Source organism: Mustelus asterias, chromosome 20 (assembly GCF_964213995.1).
Source record: "Mustelus asterias chromosome 20, sMusAst1.hap1.1, whole genome shotgun sequence".
Taxonomy (NCBI): domain Eukaryota; kingdom Metazoa; phylum Chordata; class Chondrichthyes; order Carcharhiniformes; family Triakidae; genus Mustelus; species Mustelus asterias.
The window spans coordinates 21,198,029-21,218,443 of record NC_135820.1 but is presented as its reverse complement, the minus strand read 5'-3'; the positions used below and the strand labels follow the sequence as shown (position 1 = coordinate 21,218,443).

Sequence of the window (20,415 nt, the reverse complement as noted above, 5' to 3'; positions counted from 1 at the left end):
ATCAGTAGTAAATGCGCCTAGTTTGGGGGCGTTTAAGAGATCCGTAGATAGGTTCATGGACGAAAAGAAATTGGTTTAGGTTGGAGGGTCACAGTTTTTTTTTTTAACTGGTCGGTGCAACATCGTGGGCCGAAGGGCCTGTTCTGCGCTGTAATGTTCTATGTTCTATGTTCTATGTTCTAACTAGGGATGGGCATAAATGCTGGCCAGCCAGCAACGCCCATGTCACATGAATGAATAAAAAGATGAAATAACAGTGACAGTAGTGCCAAACAGGTGAGAGTGAATAAACAGACCATTTCATGCCAAAGCTCGCATTAATTTTATCTACAGCCAATGTTCCTGGTAAGCTGAGTGGGTGTGCAGCCAGACGGGAACCTGAAAATGATAGATAACATGCTTGAAAGCAATCTAAATGACTACACACTGAAAAGGGCTGGCTGTGAGCAACTAAAAAATTTTAAAGGATAATTGCCACCAACCACTCTAATGAAGGCACAAGCTCATAAGGTGAGAACAAAGCAGCAAATGTTATAGATCAGTTAGCTGAATATCTGTTGCCAGAAAATTGTTAGGAGTGTATAAAGACAGTATGACTGAACACTATGAAATTTTTAGCTGATCAGAGGAAGCTTGCGTTTGATAACATATTCAGCTGGAGATCAGACATTTAGCAAGATGCTCCAACATCTTGATTTGCTGCTTATTTACTTGTCCCATAACCACCCCACTTTGCCTTGCTCTATAATCCCTTTTGGTCACTTAAACAATCCCACTTTTATTCTATCACAAGGTTTTGATCTTTCCTCTCCCAACCCCCCCACCTCCAGCCTTTTCCCTGTCTCTGTACTTGTTCACCAATTAAATGGATAAATCTCTTTATATAGAAATAGAAATCCTACAGTGCAGAAGGAGGCCATTCGGCCCATCGAGTCTGCACCGACCATAATCCCACCCAGGCCCTACCCCCACATATTTTACTTGCTAATCCCTCTAACCTACGCATCTCAGGACTCTAAGGGGCAATTTTTAACCTGGCCAATCAACCTAACCCGCACACCTTTGGACTGTGGGAGGAAACCGGAGCACCCGGAGGAAACCCACGCAGACACGAGGAGAATGTGCAAACTCCACACAGACAGTGACCCGAGCCGGGAATCGAACCCGGGACCCTGGAGCTGTGAAGCAGCAGTGCTAACCACTGTGCTACCGTGCCGCCCATATCTCTCAGTTCTGATGAAATGTTAACTGTCTCTCTCCAAAAATGCTGCCTGACCCAGAGTTTCCAGCATTTGGACCAAAAGCTTGGTCAAAGAGGTAGGATTTAGGGATATCTTAAAGAAGGAAAGAGTTATAGAGAGGTTTTGGAAGGGAATTCTGGGGCAGAGGCCCTTCGTAGCAGAAGAAGCAGCCACTAAGGGTGGGGCAACCAAAATCGGAGATGCTCAAGAGCCAGAATTATGGAAACAGTTATCTCAGAGGGCTGTGGGATATTACAGAGTAAGGAAGAATTTGGGAACAAGGATGAAAATCTTTAAATTGAGATATTGCTTAATCAGGAGCCTATATAGTCAGCTAGTACAGGGGTAACGGGTGAATGGGACTTGGTGCGAGTTAGGAGATGCGCAGCAGAATTCTGAATAACCTCAAGATTACAGAGAGTGGAAGGAGGGAGGTCAGTCAGGAATAGTCAGTCCTAGAAGTAACAAAGGCATGGATGAGGGTTTCAGCAGCAAATGATCTGAAGCAGGGTATAGCCAGGCGATGTTACTGAGCAACAGGCAGTCATAGAGCTGGCATGGACATGTGGTCAGTAGCTCATCTCAGGATCAAAGAATTACAAACAGACTGATACAGTTGTTAGGGAGATGGAAGAGTTTGTGGCAGGGGTCAGAGATAGTGGCTTTAGTCTTCTGATATTTAGTTTGAAATAAAATTCTGTCCATCCAATATTGGGTGCCAACAGCAATCTAATAATGTAGAGACAATGAAAGAGTCAAGAGAATTGTGGTGATGAGGTGTCCTGGCTGTCCACAGCATACTCATGGGAACTGACATTGTGTTCTCTGATGATGAAGATGGTAATTAGGCTAGATCTAAAAGTAGACAGGGTGCTACAAAGATTTACTACAATAGTGCGAGGGACGAGGGATTTCAGTTATATCAAGCAACTACAGAAACTAGGTTTCAACAGAGGCAAAAGAGCCAGAGATGACGTGAGGAAATTAGTTTATATGCAGTTAGTTGTTATAATGGAATATACTGCCAGAGTCATAGTCATAGAGGTTTACAGCACAAAAAGTGGCCCTTCGGCCCATTGTGTCTGTGCCAGCCATCAAGCACCTATCTATTCTAATCCCATTTTCCAGCACTTGGTCCGCAGCCTTGTATGCTTTACCATTTCAAATGTTCAGCTAAATACTTCTTAAATGTTGTGAGGGTTCCCACCTAAGTCACCCTTCAAGGCAGTGAGTTCCAGGTTCCTACCACCCTCTGTGTGATAAAGATTTTCCTCAAATCCCCTCATGCCCCCTGCCCTCTGCTAAGGGGCAAAGTTCCTTCCTATCTGCCCCAAATATGTCCTTCATAATCTTATACACCTCAATCATGTCCCCTCTCAACCTCCTCTGCTCTAACCCCAGCCTATCCAGCCTCTCTTCATAGTTGAAACACTCCAGCCCAGGCAACATCCTAATGGATCTCTAATGGACCCTTTCTACTGCAATCACACCCTCTAATAGTGTGGCAATCAAAACTGTACACAATCCTCCAGCTGTATCAGTATTTTATACAGCTCCATCGTAACCTCCCTGCTCTTATATTCTATGCCTCGACTAATAAAGGCAAGTCATAGAATTCATAGAAACCCAACAGTGTAGGAGGCCATTCAGCCCATTGAGCCTGCACCGACAACAATCCCACCCAGGCCCTATCCCCATCACCCCACATATTTACCCTGCTAATCCCTCTAACCTATGCATCCCGGGACACTAAGAGGCCAATCAACCTAACCTACACATCTTTGGAGTGTGGGAGGAAACCGGAGCACCCGGAGGAAACCCACGCAGAGGGAGAATGTGCAAACTCCATACAGACAGTGACCCAAGCCGGGAATCGAACCCAGGTCCCCGGAGGTGTGAGGCAGCAGTACTAACAACTGTGCCACCGCCCCGCCCAAAGTATCCCATATGCTTTCTTAAACACCTTATCTACCTATCCTGCTGCCTTCAGGGATCTATGGACATGCACCCCAAGGTCATTCTAGTCCTCTGTACCTCTTAGCATTCTGCCATTCATTGTGTATTCTCTTGCCTTGTTAGTCCTCTTAAAATGCATCACCTTACTTTTTAGGGTTAAATTCTATTTGCCACTGTTCAATCCATGAGCAGCCCACCTATATCATCCTGTAATCCTCACTATTTACTGCATCACTAATTTTTGTGTCATCAGTGAACTTACTGATCATACCTCCCGCAGCCACGTCCAGATCATTAATGTACACTGAAAAGAGCAAGGGACCCAGCACCAATCCCTGCGGTACACCGCTAGACACAGGCTTCCAGTCACAAAAACAAACTTCGACCATCACCCTCTGCCTCCTGCCACTAAGCCAATTTTGGATCCAATTTGCCAAATTGTCCTGGATCCCACAGGCTCTTACCTTCTTCACCAGTCTCCCATGCGGGACCTTGTCAAAAGCCTTCATGTAGACTACATCAATTGCTTGAAAAGGTGGTGGGAACAGGTTTAATTAATACTTTCATTGGGAATTGGTAAATAAATTGGAATTACAGGGCTATGGTAAAAAAACAGGGGAGTGGGGCTAATTGGTTAGCTCTTGCTGAGGAGCAGACAATGATGCAAATCAATTCCTTGTGTGCTGCACTGAGTGGAGTCTGCACGTTCTCCCCGTGTCTGCGTGGGTTTCCTCCGGGTGCTTCGGTTTCCTCCCACAGTCTGAAAGATGTGCTGGTTAGGTGCACTGGCCATGCAAAATTCTCCCTCAGTGTGTACCCAAACAGGCGCCGGGGTGTAGCGACTCGGGGATTTTCACAGCAACTTCATTGCAGTGTTAATGTAAGCCTATTTGTGACGCTAATAAATAAACTTTAAACACAATGATATGATTCTATATTCCAACCCCATCTCATTTACATTACAGCAAAAACTCATTTACACTGCAGCTCTGATTTGAATTCTGGGTCTCCAGAGTAAAGAGAGTATAAACAGGTGTGAGAGAATGCAATGTTCTCTTTTTGCAGACATCAGGGAAAACCTACCCGGGGTTTTTTGAAGCTATTTGCTGACTGCTGCTGAGTATCCTCAGAATGCCGTCGTTTCCGTTGTCCACTATCAGCTGCTGAATCTCCCTCACCCGATTCCACAGTTGCATTTAAGCCAAGAGGATCAGACTACAAGAGAAAAAAATACTCGTTACACGACATAGATAGTACGATGCAGATTCTTCCATCAAATCTGTAGTACTGCCACATTGTGTGTTAAACACTAAACATTGTTTAAAACTTTGAATGCATTATGCTATACCCTCTTTGTCAACCCAATCTGTGGGGTTGCAGATCACAGGGTCCCTTTCACCTAAGCTGCACCCAGCACTAAGGCTCAGGGGTTTCACACATTCAGCAACCTCTCAGTCTCAGGAATGTTTTTCCTCTTCTCAACATCATGTAAAAGCGTCACTTGCAAGGCCACACTCCAACTCATAGCTGTGCGTGTGTGTGTAGCTCCTGGGGTCACATTATTTTTCAAGTATTAAGATGGGGTCAAATTGGAAAACAGTTTGGGAAGCATTGCTCTATTTGCACTGAAATGAAATAAACTCAGTCAATCAAGTATTTTTGAAGTGTAATCACTCATGTAATGTAACATGGGAGATAGGATAGGCAATTTGTGCATAAGAACATCCCAGTTAATCTGCTTTAGTGATGTACGGAGATAAATATTATCCAGGACACCAGGAGAACTCACCTGTTGCTTTTACCAATACTGCCAGGAGATAATTTATATTCATCAGAGACGGCATCAGTTTAATGACTTAACTAAAAGATAACAGCTCTGAGAGTGCAGCACTCCCTCAGTACTTGGAGCGTCAACCTGGATTTTAGGCTCAAGTTTCTTGAATCCTCAATCCTGAGTCAAAGGTGAGAGTTCTAGCAAGGAGCCAAGGTCAGCACCTTGTCCACAGGATATAGAACTTGAGTTTTGGTATCAGATAGAAACCGTGACCAGTTTGACGAAGGTCAAATGTGAATGCAGGATACACTGACATACTCAGCAGAAAATACTAATTATTTGCTGTAGGTAATGACATTGGAAATAATTTTGTTATATGTATTTATTACAAGTCTAAAACAACTTGAGGGAAATAAATTAAATAACATATCACTCAGTTACCACAGTTACAACCTACCTCCATTCTCAGACTGTTTATTACCATCATCATTATGCGTGTATTAGCAAACATACTGTTAAAATCCTCACATTATAATGCTTCCTTTTTTTCATCAGCCCAGTAACCTGATTATAAGCTTGTAATTAGAACACTCTGTATCCACCTGATGAATGGAACATGTCCCATTTCAGATAACCAAGGGAAATGTCATGCCTGTGCTAATCCTTAACTGCCAACTAATACTGCAATGCAAAAGTCACAAAAGAGTATGTTACTATTCAAGGCAGCTGTTCATATTTATGAAGGTTATTTAAAAAGTGCGTTTGGGGGCAAAATGTGAGCTTACAAAACTGGAAGCAGCTTCAACATGACAGGAAGAAATGCAGTCTGACCAAAGGATGAAATGGCACCATGATGGAATAGGTAGCAATGCCGAGCCCTCTGCCTACAGAAGTGGGCAAGACACTGGAGAATTGTGCAGGGGAGTCTTATACTAGACTGAAAGCAAATGAAAGCTAAAGATGGAACATAATGTAGGACTGTGCACTTTGGTAGGAAGAATAAAGAAGCTGAATATTATTTGAATGGAGAAAGACTGCAGAAAAACTGCAGCACAGAGGGATTTGGGGGTCCTTTTGTAAATCACAAAAAGCTTGCATACAAGTTCAGGAGGTAATCGGAAGGCAAATGGAATGTTGGCATTTATTTTGAAGGGAATGGAGTATAAAAATAGGGAAGTCTTGCTGAAATTATACAAAGCACTAGCTAGACCACACCTGGACAGTGAATAGCCTTGGCCTCCTTATCTAAGGAAAGGTATACTGGCACAGGAGGGCAGTCCAGAGAAGGTTTGCGAGATAGATCCTGGGTAGAAGAGATTTTCTTATGAGGAGAGGTTGGGTAGGTTGGTCATGTACTCACTAGCATTTAGGAGAATGAGAGATGACCTTTTTGAGACATATAGGATTCACAGGGGGCTTGACAGGGTAGATGCTGAGAGGTTATTTCCCCTTGCAGGAGAGTCTAGGACCAGTGGGCATCATCACAGAGTAAGGGGTCGTCCATTTAAGACAGAGAGGAGCAGGAATTTCTACTCTGAGGGTAATGAATCTGGAATTCTTTACTGCAGAGAACTGTAAAGGCTGAGTCGTTAAATATGTTCAAGACTGAGATAGATTTTTAATCAGTAAGGGTATTAAGTGTTATGGGGATAAGGCAGGAAAGTAGGGTTGAGGATTATTACATCAGATCATTCATTATCTCATTGAAAGGTGGAACAGATTCAATGGGCCGAATGGCCTACTCTTCTCCTACGACTTATGCTGAGTGTATTGGTAACAATGTTGCCTGTCACACAGTACTATAGCATTGGTCGCTCTAAAGCTGGAAAAATCAAATCAGAAAGTGCCTGCGTGCTGACTGGCAGCTTGAAAATCCAATCTAGCACAGTCATTGCTAAAGTAGGTGCACCAGGATGTACACATACGAGTTGGTGGCATCATGGCAGGTGCAGCCACTCTGGTGTCTGCAGCTCTCTGGGTTAAACCTCCTCTCATTTTCTATCACTGATGTAGAATCATATAGAATCTCTGACATAGAAACCTGTCCACTCAATCCAGCAGGCCTGTGACAGTGTATTCACTCTATTTCCCTCTTCCCACCCTCACCCCATATCCCACTTGACATGATTACTATGATTGAGACTCCTAGTTGATGGCACTGGGACACTCTCTGAGTTGGCTCATACATTAATACCGGAGGAAATACTGTGCAGGTCTCATATCCTTTAAGGACCCACTGGTCTGAAGAACTATTGGCAAGAGTTTCCATACAGTCAACTTGTCTGTAGTGTTTGTAACAAATGATTCAGCTTCCGCTCTCCACACACTCTGTCATAGTGGATCCACAAATCCTTAAACATTCAATACGAAAATAAATCAATACGTCAAAAGTTAGCTGAAAGACAAAAAATACACAATCTTAATTTCAAATCATTTTCTTCAGTCTTTTTAAATTTGAGCTGCGACCACCTTCTGTTTAACATCACGTTAAAATGAGGGCAAATAGCACTGAGGAGGACTTCAGACCAAGCGCTGAATGTGAACAGGCTGCCTTAACTTCCTTACTCCACAACTGGAGGCGTGAAGAGGAAAGCTCCACTCAGAACCAGCATAGAGCACCTGAAATGACCATGGGTGAAAGAACAGGGTAAACCAGCCAGCTTTCAATACTCAACTTCCCATCACCCATTTGTTTGATTACCAGCCAATGAGACTGATACTACTGGGAAGATACTAAGTGCTCCAGTGTCAGTACCAAACATCTACAGCATGGGGTCGATACAGAGTAAAGCTCCTGCTTCACTGTCCCCATCAAAAACTCCCAGGTTAGGTACAGCATGGGTTTGACACAGACTAAAGCTCTCTTTGCACTGGCCCTATCAAACACTCCCAGGACAGTTACAGCACGTGGGTTAGATACAGAGTAAAACTCTGTCTACAGTGCCTCAATCTCAGAGAGACAGCCCTGCATAATATTTTCCTGTTTCCCACAGTAATCGTCCTTTGGCCTCTATCAGATGATTTTCCATTTAGAACATGGAACATAGAAAAGCTACAGCGCAAACAGGCCCTTCGGCCCACAAATTGCACCGAACATGTCCCTACCTACTAGGCTTACCTATAACCCTCTATCTTACTAACTTCCATGAACTTATCCAAAAGTCTCTTAAAAGACTCTATCGAATCCGCCTCCACCACCACTACCGGCAGCCGATTCCACGCACCCACCACCCTCTGAGTGAAAAACTTACCCCTAACATCTCCTCTGTACCTACTCCCCAGCACCCTAAACCTGTGACCTCTTGTGGCAACCATTTCAGCCCTGGGTAAAAGCCTCTGAGAATCCACTCCGTCAATACCTCTCAACATCTTATACACCTCTATCAGGTCACCTCTCATCCTTCGCTTCTCCAAGGAGAAAAGACTTAGCTCTCTCAACCTATCCTCATAAGGCATGCCACCTAATCCAGGCAACATCCTTGTAAATCTCCTCTGCACCCTTTCTATGGCTTCCACATCCTTTCTGTAATGAGGCGACCAGAACTGGGCACAGTACTCCAGTTGGGGTCTGACCAGGGTCCTATACAGCTGCACCATTATCTCCCGATTTCTAAACTCAATTCCTCTATTGATGAAGGCCAGTATTCCATACGCCTTCTTAACCACAGCCTCCACCTGCAACGCTGCTTTGAGCGTCCTATGAACCCGGACCCCAAGATCCTTCTGATCGTCCACACTGCCAAGTGTCTTACCCTTAATATTATATTCTTTCATCCTATTCGACCTGCCAAAATGAACCACCACACACTTATCTGGGTTGAAGTCCATCTGCCACTTCTCCGCCCAGTCTTGCATCTTATCTGTGTCTCGTTGCAACTGCTGACATCCCTCTACACTATCCACAACCCGACCAGCCTTTGTGTCATCAGCAAACTTGCCAACCCATCCTTCCACTTCCTCATCCAGGTCATTTATAAAAATCACAAAGAGCAAGGGTCCCAGAACAGATCCCTGGGGCACTCCACTGGTGACCGACCTCCATGCTGAAAAAGACCCATCTACAACCACTCTTTGCCTTCTGTGGGCAAGCCAGTTCTGAATCCACAAAGCAATGTCCCCTTGTATCCCATGCCCCTTCACTTTCTCAATGAGCCTTGCATGGGGCACCTTATCAAACGCCTTGCTGAAATCCATATAACCTACATCTACCGCTCTTCCCTTGTCTATGTGTCTAGTTACATCTTCAAAAAATTCAATTAGGCTCGTGAGGCATGATCTGCCTCGGACAAAGCCGTGCTGGCTATTTCTGATCATACTATTCCTCTCCAGATGTTCATAAATCCTGCCTCTCAGGATCTTCTGCATCAACTTACCAACCACTGAGGTTAGACTCACCGGTCTATAATTTCCCGGGCTATCTCTTCTCCCTTTCTTGAATAACGGAATCACATCCGCAATCCTCCGGAACCTCTCCCGTCTCCATTGATGACGCAAAGATCATTGCCAGAGGCTCAGCAATCTCTTTCCTCGCCTCCCACAGTAACCTGGGGTACATCCCATCCGGTCCCGGCGATTTATCTAACTTGATGCTTTTCAAAAGCTCCAACACATCCTCTTTCCTAATGTCCACATGCTCAATCTTCTCAGTCCACTGCGAGTCTGCACTGCAACTACCAAGATCCTTTTCCACTGTGAATACTGAAGCAAAGATGCACTTTCATACAGGGTTTCCATTGTGGATGGAATCTGCAGTGGATCATTATCGCTCTCAGCCTGAGCAGGATTCAGAGCCAGATATCAAAGATAATAAGATAGTATTTAACGCTCTGTATCAGCTTATTCCCCTTTGTTAACTGCATCACACGGACCTGCTGTCCATGCCCAATATTATTTGCTTTAAGGTCAGGTTTGCAGCATTCACGTTTCTCTTTATCCTTACTGCAATCTGTGATCTGCTTTTACATCCGAGTAGCTTCAGTTCACACGCTAGAAAATGAGGCAGTGGAGGGTGGATAATCAATAGTTGCAGTGATGCGGCCTGCTTCTGTGCAGTTTGATGTGAGACACTGACTGCCTTCTGTAGCAGTGTAACACGGGAGAGAACTGTAAAACATTTCCATTTGATTTGCTGCTGGCTGCTTCATCATTTTCACAGCAGGTAAGCCCCCTTCTGTCATTTGCACTGTGAATGGAATTGGTGACTGGAGTCTTTAGTAATGTTTGAGTGACTGCAATGCAATGTTGTTGTTGAGAACCTTCCCACCAGTAATGGAAATGCTAACTTCTTTAATTAGCATTTTTATTAAATTCTCAGTTCCTCGGTAACAAGTAGCTTTGGTAGTGCTGGCTGATGAACAATTTCTCCTGTTTTCTGACTAAATTAGTTTAATGGATTTATGAGAGTTACCTGGTGTTCAATCAGAAGTTTTTTTCTAAGATTAAAAAACAGAAATTGCCTCTGAAACAAGAAATTTCAGCCATATAGGAAAGGAAAGCTGTTTCCTGGTGACTAAATTACACAGTTAGCACTAAAGCAATTCTCTCTTCACCTGCTGGCACTCCAGAATCACCACATCTTCATCTGCCATTCAGGCCTACCAGAGCCTCAGGCTTTCCTGTCTCTGCTTTCCCATTGCTCTCCTCACATTGTTTGACAGTTCTTATCTTGCCTCAATGAAACAAATTCCACATTCCTGGTCATAAAGCAGCCCCATATATCACAGCCATCACAGAGATTACATAGAGACAAAGGAGGGGAATTCTACCAAAAAATGACAAGAGTTGTTTCCAGCGAGAAAACCGGCGTGTTTCCCTTCAGAGAAACCAGTTGGTTTTCTCTCCAGATTTTACGACGCTGTGCCTAAAAATATCAAAGAGGCATGAGGCGCCATCTTCAAAGATAATAACAGGAATAAACCTCCCCCCCCGCCCACCACGGAGACCTCCCCCAAAATGAGTCAGCACTTCTCTCTTCTCTCCCACCCCCCCAAGATCATCAGCCCCCCCATCCCCCCAATGATCATCGGTCCCTTCCCCCTATCATAGGAACATAGGAATTAGGAGCAGAAATAGGCAAATTCGGCCCTCTGAACCTGCTCTGTCATTCAATCAGATCATGGCTGATCTCTCCCTGGTCTCAAATCCACCTCCCTGCCTGTTTCCCCATATCGCTTTAACCTTTTTTTTAAACAATCAGAAATATACCTATCTCCTGCTTGAAACCATTCAACAATTCAGGCTCCACTGCACCATGGGGCAGCGAATTCCACAAATTCAACACTCTCTGCGAGAAGTAGTTCCTCCTCATCTCAGTTTTAAATCTACCGCCTCTCACCCCATTCCTGTGACCTCTTGTTCTAGATTGCCTCATAAGAGGAAGCATTTGGTCTACGGTTACTCTATCAATCTACTTCAGAATTTTATATACCTTAATCAGATCCCCTCTCATCCTTCTAAACTCCAGCGAGTATAAGCCCAAACTGTTTAATCTCTCCTCATTCGTCAACTCTTTCATCCCCGGAATCAATCTGGTGAACCTCTTCTGAACTGCCTCCAATGCCAGTACATCCTTCCTCAAATAAGGAGACCAAAACTGGATACAATACTCCGGATGTGGTCTCACCAACACCCTATACAATTGCAACAACATTTCTCTACTTTTATATTCCAGTCCCTTTGCAATAAATGCCAACATCCTATCTGCCTTTTTTATTACATGCTGCACCTGCATACCGACTTTCTGTGATTCATGAACATAGACATCCAGATCCCTCTGCCCGGATGCATTTTGAATGTGCTTTCCATTTAGGTAATAATTTGCCTTTCTACTTTTTCTGCCAAAATGGATAACCTCAAACTTATCCATGTTAAACTCCATTTGCCAAATTTTGGCCTGTTCTCTTAGCCAATCTATATCTGTCTGTAAAATCTCCTCTTCACTGCCTGTTTTCTCATCTATTTTAATATCATCTACAAATTTTGCTATGTTACACTTTTTCCCTGCTTGCAGATCATTTATATCGATTGTAAACAGCTGAAATCCAAGGACTGACCCTTCATCAGCACTTCATTCCTCCATCTCCCTTCTGATCATCGGCTCCTCCCTGCCCCCCCCAACAGCCATTGTTGGCATCCCCCGCTCTTCCAACCACTCCCGGCCCACAACCAAATCTGAATGAATCCCCACCCCCTCCCTTGTGAGGCTTCCACTGGGGCCTGCTCCTTGGCACAGCCAGGTTAGCATGGGCATGGTGCCAACCTGGCCATGTTCCTCTCCCCTTGGGGCTATATTCACCTTTAAACCCTTGGGCGACCCTCACAACAGGTTCATGTTTACGGTGTCAGTGTGATGTCACATCAGCGCCTGCTGAACATCCGGTGAGGCGGGGAGTGCTCGCTAATGACATGCAAATGTATTCAAATAAGCTTCCTGGGGTCCTGTGGCCTGTCTCACTCCGCGAACGAGGGGCCTGGAAGATCAGAACTCGGAAATTCACCAGCATAAATCACACTTTTTGGATTTTGAGCGTGCACCGCCTTTCCCGCAGACGGAATATGTGGGCTCAAATTCGCTTCCAATGGCCTTCATATTCATGTTCCCTTCCCACTTCACCATGATGGACAAAAGAGGGACGGGAGCAGGCTAAGGGGGGAAATGTAAAGATTTAAAAATAGGGAGCAAAAACCCAGTGACTCGCACATTGGAGAGTTGAGATGCATAATTAGCACATTTAAATTAAGTTTACAGTACATCTGAGGTCACTGATGCAGTGTGGATTTCCCAGAAACCTGCCATTGAATGGGAGGCAGGAATAGATGCTCCAAGATCTAAATGTCTTTTCAGCACTTCTTGTGGGTCTGGAGAAGCAGGAGTTGCCCCACATTGGCTGCTCAAACAAACCATCTGCTGACCCCATTTTCACCCCCATTACAATCAGCATTCCCTCCCCTCCCTCCAGGGTAGTGACCCTCCCCCCCCAGTCCTGATAGTGACCCTCCAACCTCCATCCCAATAGTGATCCTTCTCCTCATCCATGCTTTCATAGTGACCTTCCCCCTCGAGCCCAAATAGTGACCCTCCCCCTCAAGCCCAGATAATGACCCTGCCCCTCACCTCGCTCCAATAGTAACCCTCCACTCCATCCCCAATAGTGACCATCCCTTCCACAGCAGATAGTGACCATCCTCCTCCATCCCCAATAGTGACCCTCCCCCAGTCCTGATAGTGACCCTCCAACCTCCATCTCCAATAGTGACCCCCCCCAGTCCCGATGGTGACACTGCCCCTCACCCTGCTCCGATAATGACCCTCTCCCTCCACCAATAGTGATCCTTTCCCTTCCCCTTTCCCCCCTCCAGCCCTGACAACCAAATCCCCACCACTGTAGCCCCAAAGGCTGATCTCCCTCCACCATGCTGCTATCAATGACTCTCTCCCCAACTACTGCTGCTGGTTTCTCACCCAGCCTCTTGCCAGGCCCCAATTTAGCAGATGCTGGAAGAGAAATGGAACACAAAAATGCGAGTGAGCTCCTGTCATTAACTTTGGCAGGAGCTTTACATTTCGAGCTTTGCTAAGTTCTTCAGTGGCCTTTCCTGCACCATCCTTGAAAACATTCGAACGAGAGTGACTGAATCTCCTTGTTAAACATTACTAAGATATATAGAGAGACACAAACATCAAAAATCTCTGTACTGTCCAAAACATAAAGGGGGAAGAAATGCAGCTCTATAGCAAGGTCTCATTTCTTCTCTCTTCCCATACCTCGTGGAGCATAAGGTCAGCAAAGCACACATGCTCATGCCCTCTTCCATAGCCAGTTTTCCCTGGAACAGCTTGCTAGCTTGTCACCAGACACTATAGCTTGAGGGAACGCCATTCCATTTCAAGCATGACCAACCTGAAGCCTCTCCCACTCTTACTGCCTTGCCACAGGTGTATTGGAAGGATTTACAGATTGATAATCAAACACTTTGGCCATGTTCAAATCCGGAGATTCTGGTTCACAGTAAGGAACGTTACCCACTGCTCCATTTCACACAGCAAAGAAAGAGCTCAGAATTTCAGATTATTGATAAGTCATTAATTTTAAACAAATTAACGCCATCACTAAAATTTCAATTGGCAATCTAGGCCAACGTTGAAAAAAAAAATTTTCATTGGTATGTTTTATGTGGTTGTAACTCAGGCCTTTCACGTTCTCAGGACTTTTCAACTTTAGAACAAATTAAGATTTTTCTAAAGCAGTCAATTAAAACATTGCAGTCAATTCTACTATAGGAAGGTTCCACAAATAGCAATATGGTAAACTACAGAAAAACTATTCTAGTGATGTTAGTTGGGGGATAAATGTTTTCCAGATCACTTGGAGAACTGCATTGCTCTCAACTTACTGTCCAGACAGAGAAACAGCATTCCCTCAGTACTGCACTCCATTTGTCATATTGACCATTACAAAGTATCAATCATATTAAGGGATGCAAGTCTGAAGCATACAAAGGAACAGCAGTCGAGGACAGTATCACCCAAAATATGGAATATCAGTCTACATCAGAACTACACACATAAGGAATGCTAACTAGAATCAGACTAAGCAATACCAGTCCAGAGCAATACTGCCCACACAAAGTAACAACAGTTGAGAATAGTATCACCCAAAATAAGGAATGTAAAGTTAAAAATGTTATCACCCATACTTCGAGTATGAATCTTGAATTGTATTATACACACTAAGGATCATGAGTCTAGACTGGTATTACTCACACAAATCAATTGCAACATCACCCATATTAAGGAACATGGACGCATGTTAAATGTTTAACTCTACAGTAGTGTCACTAACTCTGTAACAGTATGGTGTGGAGATGCCGATGTTGAACTGGGGTGGACAAGATGAGAGGTCACTTGATGCCAGGTTATAACCCAACAGGTTTATTTGAAATCACAAGCTTTCGGAGCACTGCTCACTTCACCTTATGAAGGAGCAACGCTCCAAAAGCTTGTGATTTCAAATATGACCTGGTGTCGTGTGACCTCTCATCTGTTACAGTATGTTTGAGGTATGAACTAACGTGATGCCTATGCCAAGTATGGCTCAGCAATGACAGTACTATCCCAATGTTTGTACAAATGAATCTTACCGCTGTGAGTCATGCCCAGTAAAGACACGTCATATCATGAACTTTCAGTCAATATTTTTAAAAATTAGACACAATCAAGCTATTAAGATAGTTGCTGGAAATCATGTGACTTCTAGCATTGGGGACAGACAGTATCAATTCTCTGATGAATACCTAATTAAATATGACATAGGCGAGCGTACCTTGCAGCCATTTGTGGAATCCACACATCTCATTGTTTAAGGATGGACAAAACCCAAAGACCATGGAGTTCCAGACTGCCTGTTGCATGGGAAGAATCTTCCATTCTGAAGTCCAAGTTTGGTGGCAAGTGCGGAAGTGGAGTGATTCCCGCTAGGGGGCGGTACAACTGACCATGCGTGATCTTGCACTGTTCAGCTTATTAAATATGCAGAGCACAACAAATCTCAGGGCGGAAATGAGCAGGTAGTCACCCACTCCACATTTGTCTTATGCACTTGAAGGTCCGGGTGACATATTTAAAAGGTAGCCATTCACTCCCTGCATCAGCCAGGCTTCCTTCCCCAAACACCCTATAAAAATGCCCTGACCCAAACAGTCTGTCTTCCTTCCCAAGGCACCTTTCTAAACATGCCCCAGACTGTCTGTCTTGCTGACCAGGATAGCCTCCCACCCTTACCTGCTGTCCCAAACTTCCAGCCTCCGCTTCATCTTTCCCTACGGGTCCTGCCTCCTGTATCCAGCCTTGGCACAGCTTTTGCTACTGGCACCCGATATGAGTACGGTTATGAGCAGTCTCCAAGGAGGAAAAAGCAGCATCTACTGACCTCAAAGTCATAAAAGTAGTGAACCTGTGAAGCTTGCGAGGTGTACATTTGTACATACCTATGTACATTTGTAAAACAGATCCGTCTAGAGTCTTGCTGGTGGGGAACTTAATTAGGAGGGGGAATTGAATTTGGAGGGGGGGGGGGGCGGGGATTGAATTTGGAGGGGGGATTTAATTCCGGCAAGATGGCCTTTTAATGACATGCATGAGATACCAATGCATGCAAAAGGGCTTCCTGACATTGCTCATCAGGAAGTTTGACACTGCCCAGAGAAAAAAATTCTGACAGTTCATCCCAACGCAGGCAAAAAGATATTTATCCTCAAGCCAAATTAAGTTGCCCCATCTGTCACAATTCCTGCAGCCGGAAGATTCCGTTCCATGTTTCATACTGGACAAAAGAGAAGGTCAAAGCTCAGTGGCCACAATCAATTTCCCATTGTGCCACAATGGCCTCCCCCACCCAAACTAGATCAGGTGGGCCTCATAAGTAGTCATGTGTTCAAAGCTGATTTCAGGGTCTGCACCTTTTTCACCCTAGGATTCAGCAGATCCCTCAGATGTCAACAAGTTATCAGCCAAAGTACCTAACTTGTTCCAGTTTCAAAGTTCATCTGAGAACCAACATCCAAGATACAACCAACTACAAGAAACCTACTATGAACCCTTCACTTTTCACGACCCTCACTTCAACTTCAGATCATTAAAACTATTCAAGAAACCACAAGCCTGTCATATGTAAGACTGGAAATTATAAATCAGAGACTGAATTAATTTCAATCAGCAAAAGTGCATTATATCAATCTTTATGCATGTGTGCATGCATCTGAAACTGTGTGTGTGAAGCTGTGTTAATTTGGAATATGTATGTGAGAATAAATAGCTTTATTTGAAACCATTGAAAGCTTGCTGCTGAATTATTTAATTGCAATACACTCACAGGGTAAGGAAAGATACAACTCCTTCCATATAAAACACACTGATTACAGACAGTAAGGGAGCAAATACATTCTGTCTATGACAAATTGGTCAACCAGTTTCATGGAATGAATTATTTGGTAGAAGTCAGAAACACACACTATGAAAATTACAAGTATCCCGCAATCTTCTTCCTTTAGGCAGTCCCTCTGGATCGAGGATGACTTTTTTTGCACTCCAGTTCAGTCGGTTTTGAGAAGGCAGATAAATCCAATTAGTGATCTGAAGACTCTGTCGCATGCTGGACAGGGGGCGTTTGTTGGATTTGGTAGGATTGTTTGGAAGTTTGTGTCCCTGATAAAATCTCTCAATGTGTTCACAGCCTTCCAGGATAAACCCTGTAATTTGGTCAGTCACAAGCGGATAACCATGAGTCAGCAGAGATGTCTGACTTTGTCAAGAATTATTTGAGGACATCCCTAAAGAGTTTCCTCTGTCCTCCCAGGAGTTTCCTGTCCCCACCAGATTCCAAGTAGAACAGTTGCTTTGGGAATCCAGGTTTTTAGCGATTAACACTTCACTGCTGGGAAGTTGACTTGGGAGAGAATGCTGCATGTGGACCTCATTTTTTGCCACCGATTTGGAGGACCTGATGAAGACTCTGCTGATGGTATTTCTCCAGTTGCTTTGAGGTTCCAATGTAGGTTGTCCAAGTTTCAACGCATTTGGGAGTGTGACAATCACTGCTACCCAGTAAACCTTGACCTTTGTCTTGTGGAGGTTTCTCCTCAGATTTTGCTGCCTACAGCATGATGCAGCAAGCTGTGATCCTCAGCAATGGGACCACCACAGGTCCTAGCTGAGTGAAGACTGAGGGCAACAGTGTCATTACACCAACTCTTTTCTCCATGTTCCTCACTGCAATCCTGCACCTCACCTCCAGCAAATTAGCTGCAGGCATGGAGATTATCTACAGAACAGACAGGAAACGGTTCCAACTACATCATCTGCAATCCTAAACCTAAACCATGTCAACCTCAGTCATTAAGCTTCAATATGTGCTTGTGTGCGCGTTCACTCAGAAACTGGTCATTGTTGACTTATCTCTGAAACTTGTGAGAAAACACCTAGAAAATTAAAATCCTCTTCCACCCAGCTCCCACAGCAAAGCACCTCCTCCCAGCCCACCCCGTCCATTAAGCTCAACAGACAAGCTGAAAAATGTGGACTATTTTCCATATCTTGAGGGCTTCCTCTCAACGAAGGCAGACAGTAGCAAAATTCCTCATCACCTCCAACGTGCCAGCTCAGCTTTCAGTCGATTCCATGATACCTCTTGTGGGCTATGCAGTGCACTATCAGCAGAATGTATTCACAGCTTCTCAGCGAGTGTGCTTAGTGAGGAATATTCTGCTGTTTTCATTCAAGGTATGTATGAGTCTGGGATATGACTGGCTGGTTCAGTTGGTAGAGCACAGGGTAAAAACAAAAAGTGTTGGAAATACTCAGCAAGTCTGCCAGCATCTGTACAGAAAGAAACAGTCATTGAATCCATAAAATCCCTACAGTGCAGGAGGCGGCCATTTGGCCCATCGAGCCTGCACCAATAACAATCCCACCCAGGCCCCATTCCCGTAACCCCACATATTTACCCTGCTAATCCTTCTGACACTGAGGGGCAAGTTAGCATGGCCAATCAACCTAATCCACATATTTTGGATTGTGGGAGAAAACCAGAGCACTCGGAGGAAAACCACACAGGCACAGGGAGAACGTGCAGACTCCGCACAGTCACCCGAGGCCGGAATTGAATCCAGGTCCCTGGCCCTCTGAGACAGCAATGCTAACCACTGCAACTGTGCCGAGTCAAATATGACTTTTTGAAGGGAGGCAGAAATGTAATGGTTTTTATACTGTTGAAAGGGGGCGGGGAGGAGGAGAGAGAGAGTCGCTACAACAAAAGGGAAGGTCTGGGATACTGTAGAAGGCAGGAGGAATTAAATAACAAAGATGTTATGGAACAAAAGGCAATGAGAGTGGGAATGGTTGGAAAGAAATAAAGTATTTGCCCAGAGTATGTGTCATTGGCAGAATAATGAACAGTTGTCTGAAAGCAAAAACATAAAAACAACATTGAGACTGGCACTTAGCAAAAAAATCAAAATGGAGGTTAGAGTTCACGATCTGAATTGCTAAACTCAAGGTTGAGTCCAGAAGGCTGTAAAGTGTCTAATCAGAAGATGAGGTGCTATTCCTCCAGCTTGTGTTCAGCTTCACTGGTAGGGCTCGGCTTGTGGACTGAGCAGGGGTGTTCAGTAAAGCGGTCACCCAGTCTACATCTGGTCTCCCAATGTAGGAGTCTGTGTTGTGAACAGTCAGCAGAGCATTTGTGGTCTTGGACAGTGAGGAGAGGAAATTGAGGGACAGTTGTTACACTAGCAATTGCATGGGAAGGTACCATGTAGAGGGCAAGGTGTAGGGCATAAGATCATTGGGCCACAGTGCCATGGACGGAATATAAAGAACGAAAAGTACAGTACAGGAACAGGCCCTTCAAGCCTGTACCAATCATGATGCCCTAACTAAACTAAAGTTACCCTCACTCAGTCCATATCCCTCTATTCCCTCCCTATTCACGTAACCATCCAGATGCCTCTTAAATGTTGATAGTGTACCTGCTTCCATCACTTCCCCTGGCAGCACATTCCAGGTACCCACGACTCTCTGCATGAAAAATGTCCCCCTCACATCTCTCTTAAACTTTCCTTCTCACGTTGAACCTATGTCCCCTTGTAATTGACATTCCCCTCGAGGAAGAAGCCTCTATCCACCCATTCTATGCCTCGCATAATTTTGTAGCCTCTATCAGGTCTCTCCTCATCCTCCATCTTTCCAGTGAAAACAACCCGAGTTTATTCAACTTCTCCTCATAGTCAACTCCCTTGAAACCAGGCAACATCCTGGTGAACCTTCTTTGCACTCTCTCCAAAGCTTCCGTGTCCTTCTGGTAGTGTGGTGACCAGAACTGCACACAATACTCCAAGTGCAGTCTAACTGAGGTTTTATATAGCTGCAACATGATTTCCCAAATCTTGCACTCAATGTCGCAGCTGATGAAGGCAAGCGTCCCATATACCTTCTTAATCACCATGGTCACCTGTGTTGTCACTTTTAAGGACCTGTGGACCTGTACGCCCAGATCCCTCTGTATGTTAATGTTTCGAAGGGTTCTGCCATTTAGGTAATTCACACCTAAATTTGATCCGCCAAAATGCATCACTTCACATCTGTCCGAATTAAACTCCATCTGCCATTTCTGAGCCCAAGTCTCCAATCTATCTATATCTTGTATGTATCCTCTGACAATCCCTGACACTTTCAGCAATTCCACCAACTTCATGTCATCTGCAAAGTTACTAATCTGACCACTCACATTTTCCTCCAGATCATTTACATATACTACAACAGAGGTCCCAGCACTGATCCACTAGCCACAGGTCTCCATTCTGAAAAACACCCTTCCCTCTACTCTGTCTTCTATAACCAAATAAACCTGGTGTTGTGAGACTTTTTACTGTGCCCACCCCAGTTGTGCC

At 44.5% G+C, this 20,415-nt stretch overlaps 1 protein-coding gene across 4 annotated transcripts in view; it reads right to left on the bottom strand.

The window, feature by feature from the left end:
• The window catches only part of pcif1 (phosphorylated CTD interacting factor 1), a 198,167-nt gene that overhangs the window by 117,149 nt on the left and 60,603 nt on the right, over nucleotides 1-20,415 (bottom strand). For all 4 annotated transcript variants that reach the window (XM_078236329.1, XM_078236332.1, XM_078236330.1 and 1 more), the window contains exon 4: nucleotides 4,281-4,412. In XM_078236329.1, coding sequence (XP_078092455.1) covers nucleotides 4,281-4,412 — 132 coding nt within the window. The remainder of the gene's footprint in view (nucleotides 1-4,280; nucleotides 4,413-20,415) is intronic.